Source organism: Schistocerca cancellata, chromosome 1 (genome assembly GCF_023864275.1).
Source record: "Schistocerca cancellata isolate TAMUIC-IGC-003103 chromosome 1, iqSchCanc2.1, whole genome shotgun sequence".
NCBI classification, from domain to species: domain Eukaryota; kingdom Metazoa; phylum Arthropoda; class Insecta; order Orthoptera; family Acrididae; genus Schistocerca; species Schistocerca cancellata.
In genome coordinates this window covers 908851693-908870739 of record NC_064626.1, presented here as the reverse complement: position 1 = coordinate 908870739, position 19047 = coordinate 908851693, and the positions used below count along the sequence as shown (strand labels likewise).

General features: G+C 34.0%; 1 protein-coding gene across 1 annotated transcript in view; it reads right to left on the bottom strand.

Moving 5' to 3' along the window:
- LOC126113546 (phospholipid scramblase 2-like) overlaps positions 1–13361 on the bottom strand; it is a 142596-nt gene extending 129235 nt beyond the window's left edge. Inside the window, exons 1-7 of the mRNA XM_049915019.1 lie at positions 13167–13361; positions 12998–13048; positions 12734–12793; positions 12569–12628; positions 12452–12484; positions 11034–11114; positions 10229–10336 (exon numbers count right to left, since the gene is read on the bottom strand). Coding sequence (XP_049770976.1) covers positions 10229–10336; positions 11034–11114; positions 12452–12484; positions 12569–12628; positions 12734–12793; positions 12998–13048; positions 13167–13245 — 472 coding nt within the window. The 5' untranslated portion in view covers positions 13246–13361. The remainder of the gene's footprint in view (positions 1–10228; positions 10337–11033; positions 11115–12451; positions 12485–12568; positions 12629–12733; positions 12794–12997; positions 13049–13166) is intronic.
- Between the last annotated feature and the right edge of the window lie 5686 nt (positions 13362–19047).

Genomic DNA, 19047 nt, shown 5'->3' with positions numbered 1-19047 from the left:
GAATTTTGAGGAGAGTTGGTGTAATATTTATTTATCATCTCTGTACAGTTATAATGAGGTTCTGTTACTTTACATTGTGGATGTGATAGTCTCGCTGTGATGATAGTGTTGTACTCTCATTGTGCTGATGGTTTTGTGAAAAGTTGAGAAAATGTTTAGAGTTGGTGTGAAGTTTACTTAAAATATCTGTGCTGTTATAGCAGTATACTATCACTTTACAACTGAGATGTGATTACAATTAGGTTAGACTGTTTGTAGCCTTATATATGTGCTCCCATTTGGTTTGACCTGTTACTATACCAATTATGTGAAAGTCACTGGATAGACATTGATTTACTATCAATTATGAAAATACTCTCTGTCATGATCTTGTCATTAACATGTATTAGATCTACTGTGTAATTGGCAAAGGGACAGTTATCAGAAAGAAATTTATTATGTTCGTATTTATTAAGAAAGTGGAATTTTATGTTGGAAAGAGTTATTGGGACAGAAGGGTTCTGATTCCCAGGATTTAAGACTCACATAGGTGTTTGTTTTTTTTTTTTTTTTTTTTTTTTTTTTTTAAACCACTTCAATGACCAAACCACTGGTAGCCATATCTAATTATTCTTTTGCCATCCTAGTACAATAAAATAGGGATAATGTTTGCTACATGTCTGGTATCTGTATAAGTCATGATTTCTCCTTTGTATAGATACGAGGTGTTCTTTGTCACAATGTCTACACAAATGTGAACTGTTCAATACTGCTGTATGTTACAGCAAGTCAATGCTTTTCAATATATACAAATGTTAACTTAAAATATGATTCTTAATGAAAACTGGTTAAATTTCTCCAATATCTTATTGAAAATATACTGATGACTACTAATGATTCATGTGTAATGAGCAGCAAAGGAAAAACTAAAGATTGAGGATTCATACTCATGGCATAGTTGTGGTTCTTGCAGACATCTACTTTCAAGTGAAGTCTAGTTGATTCATTAATATGTAACTGATGAGGAAATGTGTATTTATCATACCTTTAGAGTGGCTGAACTAACCATTTCACTCCTATTATTAACTCATTCATATTTAACCACTATTACTTCACCCTATGCTTTAACCTATGTTGTAATTTACCTTATCAGTGCCCAATTTTATTCACTGTCTGATCTGATATTGCTACATCAAGCCTAATGTGGTGATGTCCAATGACAAATTTGTCAAGTAGTTGTTGGAAGTAGCCTGCTGGTACTTAATTTGCCAATGTAAATCAGACTCTACAGTGGCATGTGGCCATGTTGGCTCTCAGTTGCTACAAGAAGATATTGAAAAATCTGAGATGATGACTTTCAAGGTACAAGAACAAGGTGCCTTTGACAGTTATTGTGGGCAAGTTCCTTTTATCTGTCCTTGTGGTTTCCTGACCTGAAATGTCCATGTCGGTTCAGTTCCTCTAAAGTCTGAGTTTGACTTGTAAAGAAATGAGGACGTTTGGTCCTACAAGTGGTACAGTCATTATGTCTATGTACATTTCAGCGGGGTTATTTTTACTCATTGCAGCTGGGGATCCATCACAGCAAAAGTCCTGGAACAGTAACTGTACGTTTTTACTATAAAGTAAAAGTAAAATTTAATCAAATATAGTGTTTCATTTGATATTTATTGTAGTTTCAAAATAAAGGCATCTTGACAAATCTGAAATACGTTTTAACATACTTACAATAAATTATCACAACAAGCTATATGCTTTCTGTCCAAAATCACACAAAATACTGACTTCCACTGCCAACATGGCTGTAACTATTTATACTTTCTTAACAATCCAGAACAATCCTCAGCATTGTTTAAAATGAATATTTGATTAATTAACAATTTAAATTGATACAAAAAACTGAAAATACGTATCTGATTTTACACTTACTCCTGAACAGCAGGTACACTACAATATTAGTACATGTTTGTTATTTTATTCGAGAATAAGTTCTCTAATAAGGAGTTACAATAATACATTTACATTTTTTTTATTAATTACTAGAGAATCCCTTCATGGGGATTGTTCCCTTCAGTTACAGAGCTTCTACACTTTGAAGTGAGAGAGATTAAACAGTTATTTCCTCAGGTATAATTTTTCCTAGAGTTACATATTTTGTTTACATGTTCAATCCTGAATTAGACTGAAAATGTTTGTTTTAAGTGGGACTTAAAGGGCTGTTACGTTTCAATGTACTCAGGTAGTGCATTTAATAGTTTTGGGGCCACCCTGGAAAGCTATTTTGTGTCTTTGTTGATTGGCATCTTAGCCTGTCTGTACCATCTTTATTGTAAGTGCAGTGCTGATGAACTTTGTTTCTCTTACTGTATGTCTCAAGGTTTATCATTTACCTTCATGTGAATGGGGTTGTTGAATATATACTGGCTGTAAACAATCAGAAATCCTAATCTGGAGAAAACTTGTTTACAATGGTCAGTCTTCTGCTTGAGGGATGATCTCCATTTCTGTCATTTACAATAAAATCACATTCTTGCAGCTATAAAGTAGCCCCACACCAACACTGCATAATTAATGTATCTGCTGAACATTGCACAGTAAAATGTTAGCAGTTACTGTTCTCATATTATACTTTTTAGTTTCCTCATTAGACACAGGACCCATGAGAGCTTGGAACATGTTAGCATGCTGTTTCCAGGTTAATTTGATATCAGTGCAAAAGGCCTGAAGTTTAATAGCTGCTGTGTCATCCAGTGCTCAAGTATCACTAAGGCTGCATATCACCCTCTGTGTTTTGTTGTCATTAATTTCCATCTTGTTCCTTGTCTTCACTAAATAGTACTTTTGCTTGTCGAACAAACTGAGCAACATCCTCTCCTTCTGAGAAAAAGGTTGTAGCATCTGTGAAATGCAAAGTGCACCCTTTGGATCCTATGTCATTAACAAAAATCAGGAATGACAGAAGGCACATTACAGATTCCTGTGGCACACCATGTAATGACATCTTTTCACCTGAGCCAGCTACTTGTACTGATACAGTTTGTTGTCTGTTATTCAGGTAGGATTCAAGAGTTTGCAGAAGAGATCCTCCAACATAACAGAATTTTAGCTTGCTGAGCAAGGCATTATGTGCACAACATTTGAGTGTCTTACTGAGGTCACAGTGTAACAGTGCTGTAGACACCTTGACTCATATTTGTAAATACATCAAGTACTGCTGTTATCATTGATATACCCTTCCAAAAACCATGTTGTTGTACATGAAAGAGTGTATATACTGGAAATCCAGTGGTTGTGCAGTTTCACAGATTATAGTTGTCAATACAGTACAGGACGTGCCATAAGTATCAGGACTCCCTGAGGGTTTGTAATGTTTTCACAATTTTTATTGTGTCTCTTGGATACTCTCTCTCGCCCACATGACCAAGTTCAATTTATTTCTGAATTTCATGGCAACTGCATGATCTGTTCAAAAGTGAGGACTTTCATCAACTGAGCTTTCCACTATCTCCGTAAAATAGTAATTAAATTCATCTCAACTTAAAGAGTTAGAGCAAGAGTGCGCCTTCTCCTGTATTTATTAACCAAGACCTATTCTGCATTTCAAGGATTATGAGCCTCTTCAGTAAATTTGGTATTGCTTTCCATCTGCACATTTTCTACTGTCTTTCTGAACATTCTTTCGGATAACAAATAACTGCAGTACAGTATATCATTAACATAATTGAGTACTGTATTTGGACAAATAATTTTATTTTAGCTAGTTCAGGGGTATCCCACCTCTTTACTTTGACAGTATTTTATATTCATTTTTCTGTGGCTATTTAATATCTCTTGGGTTTTAGTGGAAAAATTTCATCAAGTTTTAATTTAAGGTTATGGAACATGCAACTTAGTGCATCATTTGCTGCCCATTCTTCAAATATTTTGTGGTACTCTGCAGAAGACACTGTAGTTTTGAAAGCATCTAAGCTTCTTTTTGTAATAACCCTGTTTGTGAATACATAATTTGAATGCCAGCTGGGAATTTGTTGTGTACTCAGTGAGTTTACCATGGTTTCATATGTGACACTGGGATCTACAGGTATAGGGTCAACCACACTTACTTCATAGCTTCAACCATTTAGGTTTGTGAAAATTGTGTCACAACAAATTAGTTGTCTTGTTGTTTGATACTTTGCCACAAATAGTCCACAGCTGCTTACTAAGTTCATAAATTCTCTCTTTTTATCACTACCATCTCTGATATGAATGTTGATGTTTCCACATAAAGCAATCTTTTCTCATAGCACGCTATGTGATGTGGACAGATTTCCAATTGGTTGATGAAATTAAAAAAATTGCCATCAGGGAAATGTGACAATTACGTTAGCATATGCTAGCCCAAAATCAGCCACTTCTAGGTTTAAATATACGCAGAAGTTATTTAAGTCAATTTTCTTGGCACTGAGCTTGCTATTTGCATACCTACATGCACTTCCTGGATATTATATCCTCTGCATCATGAATTTGCTGTTTCCAGTTATTCAGTACATATGTAATATTCTGTTTCTGGTTGGGATTGCCAGTGTTCACTTGTACACCAGTATATTTGTTAGATTCAAGGACACAACTAGGTATTTGTGTTGCTCAATTTTTTCTGAACTGCATAACCATTCTCATTATTCATGTAAGACCTTAATTCAAAGTTTATATAAATTAACAAAATTTCAAAAATGTCTGCTTTACTTGTAAGTAGTTAATCCACTGCATATGCATAGAGTGCACTAATCAAATAGAACTGAGGCATTTGTATTTTTTCTTTACCAGCTATACTGCAGTTAAATCAAATCATTGTTGGGACTTATAAATCATCTAAAGTAGTAAATTTTCACAACACAGTTTTATAAATTACAGTTAAGTATCAAGATTACAAAATATCAGTATGCCAGTTGATATGTATTACATCATGACAAAAACCTTCAGATTTCCAGGAGCATTCATATGATCTACATCTCTCTGTTAAAAAAAACTGTGCAAGGTACTCTACCAGTTAACATCCTGTTTTACTCATTTCGTTAAAACTATTCAACATCAGTACAATTGAAGTCTATGTACCACTGTCACCAAGCAAACATCATGATAAAAGTGTACTTCCCTTTATGATCTCATTACCAGCTTTCTGGTATTTGCATCAGTGAAAGACAGTGGCTTGCATTGTACAATAATGCTACCTGTTCTGATGTGAAAAGATCCTAAATATAATAGTTATTGTATTATCTTCAATTAGTGGGTCATTTCTAGTAATGTGTTCAGGATGAGTTCAGTGGCTTGTACAGTAATTTTATGCACAAATGAATTGAGTATAGACAACAGTCATGGACTATGTAAATGAGCTACCATTGAGTGTCACTTTTGTTTTTTAACATTGAAAGTTGATAGTGCTTTAAGTTACTTGGTAATTTGAAGATACTGTTTTGGTTTAAAGCTAACAAGGCAGTTTTTGTGAGAGCTACTAGTGCAATAACACAAAAATTGCTTTCAGTTCTTAGATCCTGGTCATCACTTAATTGTGTATGTTGAAGAAAATAGATGTGCATACTAGTAAATTTGAAATACCATTGTTATGCATCTTTTATTTCTGAATGTAGTTAAAATATCATGCAAATTTTCCATTTTGAGACTACAGACTGAGGAAGAAGAGACCACTGCCAAGTAGGTATACTTACAAAGTATCAAAATATAGTAAACTTACAGCATTATTATGAATATAAGAACAATATATGTACTTTTTCAGATTTCAACATTTATTTTGAATAAAGAATGTCTGGTGAATATTTACTTTTATTATGAATAATATATTGACATTGTTACAAAGGTAGAAGTTTGATTGTTCAACAAAGTCAGTGTGCAATTCTTCATGTTCAGTGCAAAGATTGATATGACATTATGTTCTTGAGTGCATTGCAGCAATTTAGATGCTGTCCTTCCAAAAGCCAAGTGAACACCATTTTTCACTACAAATAACCTTACAGGTTGGGCAACCACAACTAAACAACTTGTACATAAAGTTAAGGGCAATTACAGATTTTAAACTCTAGGAATGTAAAGTGCTCTACATTAAACTGAGTGAAAGTCAAAATAGTTGTTTATTGTGTTTTTCCGTGTATGAAAATACAATAAACAGCCAATGTGGATTTTGACTTTCATTTAGTTTAATATACACCATTTTAGCATCTTTAATTTTAAAGTGTTTTATTGTCCTTCACATTATGCTCCATTTTTTAGTTATCATTGTTCATGTACTCTTGTTTGTGAATGGTTCTTTTATTATGCCCCATAGGATTTTGAGACATGATTAAGAAATCAGTTGGATCTATGAGTCTGGTGGTTTGTCTACAAATTTGGTTTTCACAAACATCTGTTTTTCTCAAAATTTTGTGACTGTGCTTTGGCCCTTGTATTTCTCAGTGCCTCAGTTCATTTAGCTGTTCTCAGACACTTGCAGCAAAATGTAGTGGAGTATTTTTAGCTGAAGTGAAGTGATGTCAGCTATTCCTCTATCCATTAATTCTGGAAGTAAATATCTGTAGTTGAAGTGCAATAATGTTTCTAGCTCTTAATTCTGGAAGTAACTATATGTTAATTATGTGAAGGTGCTGCTTCCCAAAACCATCAAAGAAATACAGTTAAAGCAGTTGATCTACCATTCACCCTGTCAAAATAATAACATGTGGTGGACTGCACTCTGTTTCCCCACAAAATGAAAGATTATCTTTTGTCCAAATAAATGATTTCATGAGCTTTGGTAAACTGCACTCTCATCAGGAAATAAAACATTTTTTTATTATTATCCAATGGAGGAAGCAAGAAGCATCATTTCACATTCATACATACATAAATCCAAGTCATGATAATTGAACTCATTGACTGAAGAGGGCAGAAAACAAAACATTCAAGTCTTTCCACATGTTATCTCAATTAGTTAAGTGCTGGATGCCCATTTACGCATGTGATAATGTTTCAGGGTACCAGATGATGAACTCATCAGAACCCTAACTATGCAGACCACTTATGTGTTGATTTCATCAGTGATTATTCAATCAGTTTTAAAGATTAGATCTACTCAGCAGTAGTAGAATTATATATCAGTTTTTTATTCATAACACTGTTTGTCTATATGTCCATCTTTAGTATGCTATTAGAAAATAAACATGCTTTTCACTCAGCCTACACGTAAACACATTATGTGATACTGCTAGTATACTTTACATTCTTTTACTGAGTACTGTCCTATGCCACATAGTCTTCTTGGACGATGTAGTTAAGATCAAAAAGTGTTCATTCTATAGATATATGCAGTATGCATATTGTGTAAAGCTTTTAACCAAACATTTTACAGAAGCCTCTTCATGGATCTAGGGTTCTTACAATTACATGCCAGTACATGTACCTCCAGTGTTATTTGTTGATAACAACAAGAATGAATTCATATGAACTATAAAATTCACAACCACAATACTAGTGTGGAAGTGGAGTACAGTGCCACTGTGATATAAATGAGGTATGACCTGATACAGTAGACTTACACAGGTAAAGATATACAACTGTACAACACTGATTCTAGGTCAAGTCACAGATATTGTACTTACAGCCCATCAGCAATATATATTTTAGAGGGCATCCCCCACACTAGAAATAAATATTACTTGCATATGGACTACGCAGTTCTGCCTTGGGTTCAGAATTAAGTTTTGTATTATATTGCTAAAGACTATAATAGCTTGCCAGTTAACACCAGTCTATAAAGTGAATATCTACAAATAATCAAAAACAAAATTAGGCACTCCTTGTATAGCTCATCAGATTATTTCGATTCATAGCTGTAAATTCTGTGCAACTGTAATGTTTGTATTGAACACAGGTTCACTAAGTAAGTAGACAGACACCTTACAGTGGTCTGTATGAAGTTACATGTTTGCCTTCTTTGATGTATTAGATAAAAATGAATCTGAGTTGCATAAGAGGGGAAGCAGTGTTTATTTTCAAATCAACTGTTTTTCTCTTATTTTTGTGTACATTCATAATTTAATACAGAAGTAATCTCCATAAATGTCAGTGTAAGAAAGCAAGCACCAGTCAACATTTTTTGTTAATGTAGTTCATAGAAGTAGCCTCCAGAACCTGAAGCTGCTTGTTAATATACACTATGTGATCAAAAGTATCTGGACACCCCGAAAACCATACATTTTTCATATTAGGTGCATTGTGCTGCCACCTACTGCCAGGTACTCCATACCAGTGACCTTAGTATTCATTAGACATCATAAGAGAGCAGAATGGGGTGCTCCACAGAAGTCACAGACTTGGAACGTGGTCAGGTGATTGGATGTCACTTGTGTTGTACTTCTGTATGTGAGATTTCCACACTTGTAAACATTCCTAGGTCCACTGTTCCCAATGTGATAGTGAAGCAGAAACACGAAGGGACACGTACAGCACAAAAGCATACAAGCCGACCACGTCTGTTGACTGACAGAGACTGCCAACAGTTGAAGAGGGTCATAATGTGTAATAGGCAAACATCAATCCAGACCATCACACAGGAATTCCAAATCGCATCAGGATCCACTGCAAGTACTATGACAGTTAGGCAGGAGATGAGAAAAATTGGAATTGGTGGTTGAGCAGCTACCAATAAGCCACACACCTGCTGGTAAATGCCAAACGACACCTCGCATGGTGTAAGGAGTGTAAACATTGGATGATTGAACAGTGGAAAAATGTTTTGTGGAATGACAAATCTTGGGACACAATGTGGTGATCTGCTGGCAGGGTTGAGGTATGACGAATGCCCAGTAAACGTCATCTGCCAGCATGTGTAGTTCCAAGAGCAAAATTCAGAGGCAGTGGTGTTATGATGTGGTCATGTTTTCCATGGAGGAGGCTAGCACCCCTTGTTGCTTTGCATGACACTATCACATCACATGCCTACATTGATGTCTGAAGTACCTTCTTGCTTCCCACTGTTGAAGAGCAATTCAGGGATGGTGATTGCGTCTTTCAACACAATCGAGCACCTGTTCACAATTCACAGCCTGTGTCAGAGTGGTTACATGACAATAACATCTGTAATGGACTGGCCTGCACAGAGTCCTGACCTGAATCCTGTAGAGCACCTTTGGGGTGTTTTGGAACGCCAAGTTCATGCCAGGCCTCACCAACCAACATCAGTACCTCTCCTCAGTGCAGCATTCCATGAAGAATGGTCTGCCAATCTCCAAGAAACCTTCCCGCACCTGAGTGAATGTACGCCTGCAAGAGTGGAGGCTGTCATCAAGGCTAAGAGTGGGCCAACAGCATATTGAATTCCAGCATTACCAAGGGAATGAAGCACACACTTCTAAGTCATTTTCAGCCAGGTTTCCAGATGCTTTTGATTGCAGTTTGACACATTCTGCTTGAAGGCTCTTCTGGATGATGGCGTTTATGAAAAGACTAGGTTTGTGGAATGTGATCTGTGAATCCATACATATTTTAAAAATGTATGTATGTATGTGTGTGTGTGTGTGTGTGCGTGTGTGTGTGTGTGTGTGTGTGTGTGTGCATGTGCTTTTCACAGTTTGTAACTGTGGAGCACAAATGGCAGTAGGCAAATATGATAGCTGTTAATAGAGCTGAAAAGAGGCATTGTCAAAAGAATTTTACAAAATCGTATTGTAGACATGTGAAGTAGCTCCACCCAGTGTACAGAAACTGTCAGATTCATGTTTCTTATCTTGGATATTGTACTTGCACACCTGTACCTTATGCATATTTCTTTGTAAGATGGTTTCATAATTTCAAATGTTTTCTCATGTATATGTGGAAATGAAATATTTTTGATACTTCACTACAAACACAGTTCACTTTTTGTTTCCATTTATAATAGAAAACTGACAAAATGAATACCTGGGCAATGCTGGATTTGTCCGCTAGCTAATTAATTAATGAACTTAATGCTAACACTTCTCCTCCCATTGCTTTCAAAATATAGATGAAATATTGTCAGCACCTAGGTTAAACTGGCTACTTTTATGTTGAATGCCATTGCAAAGTGTGGGTTAACAGTCTGTGTCACATGCACCTGTATTACGGTTAATAACACAATCCTATTGATCATTCTAAAACTACAGTAATATTAAAAATATATATTTTTTGTGTTCCCAATTTGCTTTTTTAAGAGGCCACAGAATGAAAGTAGTGTTATAATTTCAAAACTGTAAGTACTTACTGTCTTGTAATTCAACAGTTTGCTGTATAATCAGCTGATCAGCTACAGTCAAGAAGTCAAGTCCTGACAATGGTATGAAATGTGTGAAGCTGGTAGTTTGCCAGTTTGCTGAAATAAAACAATATAAAAATATTTCAATAAACATTCATACATGTTTTTGCACAAATTATCTCCCAGTTAGTTCTAAGAAAAGAAGATCATCTTCATATTGTCACAGCAGAATGTAGAGCAACACCAGTAAATGTTTTTCATGATTGAGAGTTATTGATTGTCTCCCTCCAAACATGTAAATGTAGATATAAATATTAATGAGAATTTAAATGGAAAGACAACTTGGAAATTATTTATTACCTAGGACCAGTATGATTTTCATACCATGTATGAATACTGAATTAATAAAGCTTCATTTTGTGTTTTTTTTATCACTTACCAATTTTTATGAGCTGTTATTCTGAGGAACTTCATGTTATACACAGGAAATGTCTATAATATGAAAGTGTATAGTTACTGGATATATTTTGCATTTAAATTTGTTGCAAGTAATCTGTCATAAAACAAAAGGAAAGTAATACTTGGGTATGGAAAAAGTCTTCACATGTGAAATGCTTTACAACAAAAATCTATTATTATTAACTCAACAGTGTAAAGTATATAACATCTAGTTAAAATCATGCAAAAAGTAAACATGAAAGTTATGTATTAGCAACTCCAAATATTTCAGACCAATTTCTTTATTAAGAAATGCAGTATGTACCATGATTAAAAAATGTAACTGGTAATGTTACTGAACTAAAGGATCTTTCACCTTTGTTACTATTATAGCAGCCCCTTCGTTTGAATACCAGTACAGAAATGAATTTTAATTGAATCAACTGTGGGTTCTTGATAAAAAAACATTGTAAATTAACTAAACATTCACTGTTTCTTGCCTTGCTTCAAAAATTTTGTGTTACTGCACAACTTAGGTTTCAGGTACATTACTGATTTCAAAGATGATAATACAAAGATAAACATGATGGTAAGGCAAAGATAGTCATCTCAACTTCTTTATTTATTGATTCTTGGCTTAATGTAAAATTACTTCAACGACAATTTTTGACAAATTACATATGAAATTACACAATTAAGCAATTACACTAACATGACTAAACATACCTTTATGCCTGGGTACAAGTCTGTGTGTGTGTGTGTGTGTGTGTGTGTGTGTGTGTGTTGTTGTTGTTGTTGTTGTTGTTGTTGTTGATGATGAATTCCTTAATTGCCAAAAGCTTTATTTGTGACAGTTTTTTTTGTTGTGCCTATGTGTCACTGAGCACCTCTGCTATATGGTGAGTGGCAACTTTCCTTTTCATAATAATTTTATATTCCTAGGTATGTTAGGCCATGTTAGTGTAATAGCTGAACTGTATAATAAAGGTGTGTTTAGCCATGTTAGTGAAATTGCTGAATTGTGTAATTCCATATATAATTTGCAAAAATAGTCATCGAAATAATTTTACATTAAGCCAAAGATTGATAAATTAAGAAGTTGAGATGACTATCTTTGTCTTATCATCATGTTTATCTTTGTATTATCATCTTTGGAATCAGTAATGTATTTTAAAATCAGTTTACAACCCAAAACCTATGTTGTGCAGGAATAATAATAAAATCTGTGAAACAAGGTAAAAACCAGTGACTGTTCAATTAAAAATGAGTTGTTCTAAACCACATGTGAAACTAACCATTCTCTTCCATGTAGGATAAAGAAAAAAAAATGATTTATGTTAAAACTAACCAATGCTCATGGGAAGTCAGAATGGCTTCTCCTACTGCATTAAATGAATCTTTTTCACATATGAATATACCGGTACATTTCTTTCATACTAATATGTAATTATGTCAAAAAAAATCTGAAAACATTAATCTCAGTACCATTTGTCATCTTGTATCCACTGATTAAATAAACAGATGTAATTTTAAATTATATCATTATTACAAATCAAATAACCACTATATGTAATAAACCACTCAAAAATCTCTTTAAATTTATGATGTGTAAAAGTACAATGAAAAAATCAAATGAAGTCTTTGCCTAGTACTAAAAAAGAACAACAACAAAAATTATGGAAGTGGAACATGGTCGTATTATTAAAGTAACAAGTGATATATTACACAAATAAATGCATGTTTAATGTGAAGGATGTCTAATCCATATTTTTATTCTCATCTTTGACACCTTACCTGAAGACACTGGCATTGGGACACGGTCGTCATCTGCAAGCGAAAATGGATAATAAATGCAGATATAAATTATAATTTAATAGGTAATTTTTAAAAGATTTTCATCAGCAGTCATACCTGTTCTTCGAGGCTGGATAGTTATAGTGGTCCTCTCAGAATATACAGGCATGTGAAACTCTGTTGAGAAGGGAAATCATTTTATTTAATCTGTTGCTTTTAAAAAGTAGTTAATAATGTTGAGGCTTTCAACAGAATGAAACCCAACAATAAGTGCATCTTTACCTGGTGCAGCCTGATGAAAATCTTCATTGCCTTGTTCAGTTTCATTGATAACATGTCCCTCTGTCGAAAAGAAAGATGACATATTTTGTTAAAGCAGAAAAAACAGTATTAGTGCGAATGTTGCTCATAGCAATCATTTATATCTGGCACAAGAAAAATCTCAGAAGAAAGATAATTTCATCTGATCTGTTCTTTTAATATTTGGTTATCTCATATCTTTAAAACTATTCATTGACAAATGTACTGGATCAAATGTACATTTACCTGTTGGTGTGATGGCTTCTATAACTTGATTTCCATTGGTAACATGTCCTTCTGTCAATGCAATGAAAAAGTTTTAAGAAATTGTCTTTCTAAGAATAATTGGTTAAATGGCTAGTATACACATGTTGACTCTTTTGTTGTTCAAGAACTGCAAAATATTTATTTTTACCTGATTGTGTGTGATGATGCTCTCTGTTATTTTCTTCGTTACTGTTGCCTGTTTGTTGAAAATTTTCTTGAGTGGACATTCTCTTTGCTTTTCTGGCCAGTATTCATTTGTAGACACTACCTGATATACTTATTTGTATCTAGTTACTTTGAGTAAACAGGTGAAATTTATGTCACATTGTAACTCACAGAAAACTGTTTGGTAACATCCTATAAATGTTATCAGAGTATATGCTGCAGTCTGATCACAAAATACTGGCCCAGTACTTGTTCAATCTAATCTCCAGATAATGAGATAAGATATAATGTTTCAAATGTCTCCGATGTTTTACTGATAATCCCCCTTCCTGCCAATGAGTTAAATACAAGATTGCATTCTCTTCCATTATTATTGTAGTCAGACTTCCTCCAAAACAGCTCCTTGTGTTTTCTGTAGCTTTAAGCATACTTTCATGCACTTTTTTTATTGCAACACTAAAATATTTCAATCATCAGTCAGTAAGAGCACTACATCAGAAAAAGGTTTTGCAACAGTAATTTAATCTTAGGGTGCTGCATGGGTAATGATTGCAGTTAAACAATATTCAGATATTGATGCATTTGTATAACCTATTTCACCTGTAAAGTTTGTTACTGTATTTCTGTATTCTCATTTTATGAATACATCGTCAAGTCCAAACATGCACACACACATACACACAGTTTATGCACTTGATACTATATAGGGAGAAACTAACAGGAATGTAAAATGTATAATGATTTCTATTAAAATTCTAAATCAGGTATTATACATTGCTAACATTTAGGTAACTGGAGTATATTTTATTTATTTAGGAGAAAGTACATTTTCAATATAAATATTAACTGCAGCTACTTTCCGTTATACAGCTGTTATTCTGCCAAGATTTCAGTTGGAAAATCCATGTTTTTCTTGAATACTCAGGAACCATATCAGTATACAATAATTAATACTCTTATTGATTCACATTCCATATATTTCATTATGGAGAATAACAGTCATGCTTGTAGAAACCTACTATACATGTATTTACTTAATATACATATGAAATTTTTGTTTTAAGAAAATATTATATCTCTCCATAATAGATCTGGAGTTATTTACTTATTTATGTGGCTCTTGTATCATATGCAGTACAGTGTACAAGTTGACGTATTTATAAAGGAATAACCGAGTTTTTATGTAGTCTATGTATTATGATTCAAAAATTACAAATGATATCTACTGAAGTTTGCATTTATGTTTAGTATACACTTTAATTCATCAAGCAACTTTTTTCCCCATATAGGATGTATGTTGTTTATGAGAACTTTTGTCAGTTTGAAATACAAAGTTTCCTTTTAATCTGATATTGTAGTTGTGTATGTCAATTTTTTTCTTATATAACTGTCTTTGCCAACAAATTTTCTTGAATACACATTATTCAGTCCATAATTGTAGTACATTCAGTGTTTCTCACAAATGTCTAGTTATGATCTGTGTAACAACCATAATGACCCTAACAGTTATTAACTCTTCAAGTGATCACACCTACCATAAAGTGCGCCAACCTCATGTAATATTATACTTATATGGATAAAGTGCACCAACCTCATGTAATATTATACTTATATGGATATGGTGTCTGTTCTTTTGGACATGTCCGAAAGAACATGCACCATATCCATTTAAGTATATAGTTCTGGCAGCACCGGCCATAATCTTCTTCTTCTGTGCATATGCACACATATTCCTTGAACTCTTACAGGACTTGGTAAGAATGTCTTCTACGAGTAGTGAGTGTGTTGGTGTGGGACATTACGAATGTAGTGAGTGGACATACAAGGTGAGAATGTGGGTTTTGCAGGAGGTGTGAGCAAGATAGTTCCTGCAGTCGCACTATCCTCTGTGTCCTCAGTGGCTCAGATGGCAGGGCATCTTCCATGTAAGCAGAGATCCTGGGTTTGAGTCCTGGTCGGGGCACACATTTTCACCTGTCCCAGTTGATATATATCCGTGCTTGTTAGCAGCTGAAAGTATTAATATAATTATAATTTCGTTCTAAATGGCTGCAGATCATCAATGGTGTATGTTCTTTCGGACATGTCCAAAAGAACAGACACCATATCCATCTGTGTGGATGCACGCATATTCCCTGAACTCTTAAGGGACTTGGTAAGAATGTCTTCCACAAGTAATGAGTGTGTTGGGGGTGGGACACTATGAAAGTAGTGCATGGACATACAAGGTGAGAATGTGGGTCTCGCATGAGATAGTCCCTGCAGTTGCACTATCCTCTGTGTCGTCAGTGGCTCAGATGGATAGAGTGTCTGCCATGTAAACAGGAGATCCCGGGTTCAAGTCCCTATCGGGGCACACATTTTCACCTGTCCCCATTGATATATATCAATGCTCGTTAGCAGCTGCAGGTATTAATATAATTCTAATTTCATGTAATATTGTCTTGTACTATTCCACTGTTATTTTACAATTTCAAGCCCTACATTTTCCTTCATTTTTGCTACAGCAAATACAATGACAAATTGTGTTGTCTTACAACCTAGTGAGCAGCAGTAATATAAAGTAAACTGTGAGTCAAGTGACAAAAAGTTTACTCTCTATGGAAGAAAATGCCACAGATTCCAAGCAAACAGGACAATCTCATTATTAGGCTGTAGTCTAGCAGATAATAATTGAATAAGTGTTTGACAAGGATCTGATGCAACTGCACTGTTTGATGCCAAAAGTGGGTCAGTACTTTGAAGTAGCACTTATACTTCGTAACAGAGTAAATAAATGAAAGTTTAATTTATTTTTCCTTAATTATGATTTAGCTCATATAAGTGTATTGTATTGTTGTTTAATTAAACTAAGATTAAACTGTGATTTTGACAGTGCATGTTTACCTTGGTAACATAAACACAGTCGTCTTTACGTGTGTACAAAGTACATCATGTGCCCACCTGTGTTATAAAAATTGGTGTGCTCACTTGAGGGTTAAATTCCCCAGGAAATGGGGCTGTATTTCAGATGTACATTAAAATATGAATAGTAAGTACTCATTAGTGACTGCTCATTAATGCATACTTTTAAGGCCTCTAAAAGAACCTTTACTGTCCTGCTGTGTCTCAATAAAAGATATCATACTAAGCAGCCTTATTGAATCACTTTAACTGTAACATTTACTACTCTCCACATTACCCATATTACACAGTTCCATGTAAGTAATGATTGATTGATTAATTGATTTGTTAATTGGTCCGTTTCATCATTTTTGTACATAGTTACAAATTGATATTAGACAAGTCTATTTTTGTGAGATGATGAAATTAGACAACATGAATTTATGTGATGATTATGGATTGTATATCCACTATGAATAAGTTTACATACATAAAACTATAAGCAAATGTATACCTACAGATTCATGTCTTCATGCTCTTCTGAACAACTTATATCAGTTGTCTAGTCAAAAAGCAAGGGTATTTTTACATCATTGTGTAGATCGTAGCTTACATTTTTTAAAATTTTATTTTCATTTTAATTTAATTTAATTTATTTATTGGTAAAAGGAAACAAATTTACAATAAGTCTTGCCACTTTTCCTATGAATTAACAACACATACTCTAAATAATTATAAAATCAGAGTAATATTTCCAGTTTTTGTGGCATCTCTATGACTATAGTTTACAGATTTTAGCATTTGTACAGATGGCACAAATTTAAAGACTAGAAAATATTTACAATTTATATGACATACACTAACACTGATTATGTTAGTGAAGTATCCTGCAGTAACTTATCAAGATTTTAGAAGGCACCTAGCTTCACTAGCTTCTATATAATTTAAGATTGTATATATTAATCAACACTGTGATACTGTTTATTTAAAAGATACATTTTTAGAGTCATTTTAGAATTACTTAAATTTTTTTGTGTCTTACTGTGGTGTGATAACTTGTTGTGAAGTTTGTTCCCTGCTAGTAGGGGCCCACCTTGTCTAAATTATGTTTATGGGCATTCACTACGCTGTTCCACTTTATGCTGTGTATTGTAATTATGAATTGTTTCATGAGCACTGTGTCTCAATAACGAGAAGTGCCTTAAGGCTCAACAAGTAAGAAATAGTTTTATTAAGGTAACATGGACTTAACTAGAAATTATTATACATGAGAACTGTAGTATTGATTTTCTGTCAGGACACCCAGAGTTGTTGATGTCCAACTGTGGAATATTTTCCACACTGAGATTCCCTATTAGGACTGGAGGACTGAAAGACATATAGTGCAAGAGCTGTTGCAAATCTTTGTTTGGGTCCAACAACCTGCAGAGATTTAGCTTGTAAAACAAATAGTAAACAGTTTATCCAAATCTAAATGTTAAATTTTAATAATAAAATTTACTGATGGGTTAGCTACAGATCATAGAAGAAAAGTTTTGTATTGGAGAATCATAAATAATTGTTCAGTCATAGCATTTAGAGAAAAATTATGGCAAGACTTCTAGAGAGAAATTTGATCAAGCTTATAGTGTTAATGGCAAATTCAACTCCTTAAACATACACATATGACACACTGAGTCTTATTTTCTGCTAAAACAAGTAAAAAGTAAATTAAACAAATCCAAAGATAAGAGGTGTATAGCTCCTGGGATTGAATTGTCTTCTGCTGGGAAGAGAGAATTCTATATAATTCAGAGGAGAAGCAGTAGATTTGAACTCCTTTACTGCCAATGTTGTAAAATCCTCCATTCTGTTATCAAAAAAGCAAAACTCATGTACTATGCTCAGAAAATAAAACTCGATCAGAACAATGCAAACCTATTTGGAACATTACTAAAAGAGAGATGAACAAAACCAGTCATGCAAATGAAACTGAGGCCCAAACAATAGCTCTGGCAGAAATTATGACATTTTTATGTCAGTGGCTACTAAATTTAATGAGCGCCTGCAGTCAGTACACTCTGCACTGTTACAACCAAACACGGATACTTTAGATTTACTTGTGCAGACACTGCATGCATCACCATCATATCAAAAATACAACCCTTAAGAAGATTACAGAATTCAACAAGCCTCTAGTGTAGTAATTCTGCTTGCTATGATGATGTTTCTAGAATAAAATTAAGATCTTGCACTGAGTTGATAGAATAATCCTTAACATATCTTTTTTATCTGCTAATGGCTTGGGCATGTTTCATGAAAGACTTAGCTATGCTTTAGTAACATCCACTTATAAAACTGAAGACAAGTATATCAGATCTTTTCAAAAGAATTTGAGAAAATGATCTGTGATAGAATACTTAGTCATTTAAAAAAAGAGAACTTATTATCCACCTCTTGGTTTGGATTTTGTCAATGATTCTTCACACATATAGTAACACTACATTTCACAAATGAAATGCTAGCAGAGCTAAATATGAAAAATAATCACTGTGGTATATGCTGTGACTTTTTTAAAGCCTTTGACTGTGTGAGTAACATAATCATGTTTGGCAATCTAAAAGGTTGTAGTATTAATTGTACACCACTTGCACAGATGGAGTCTTACTTCCATGATCAGAAACAGAGTGTCACATTAACAGACTGCATCTCAGGCATGCATACAATCTCATAATGTTGTAAAACAACATGTGTATTGAAACAGGGATTGTTACTTGGCCTTTTCTTGTTTCTAAGCTATATCACATAGTGATCTTCCAATAACCTCAAAACATTGTAAACTTTCCAGACGAGTCAAGTATATTGAGCAAAGTTTCAAGTTCAACCCTTGCAGACACAGCTCACATGACTGCTGAACAGACCTGCAAATGGTTTGCAGCAAACATTTTGAATCACAACCTCACAGAGACTCATCCTAGAACTAGAACTTAAAATTTATTCAC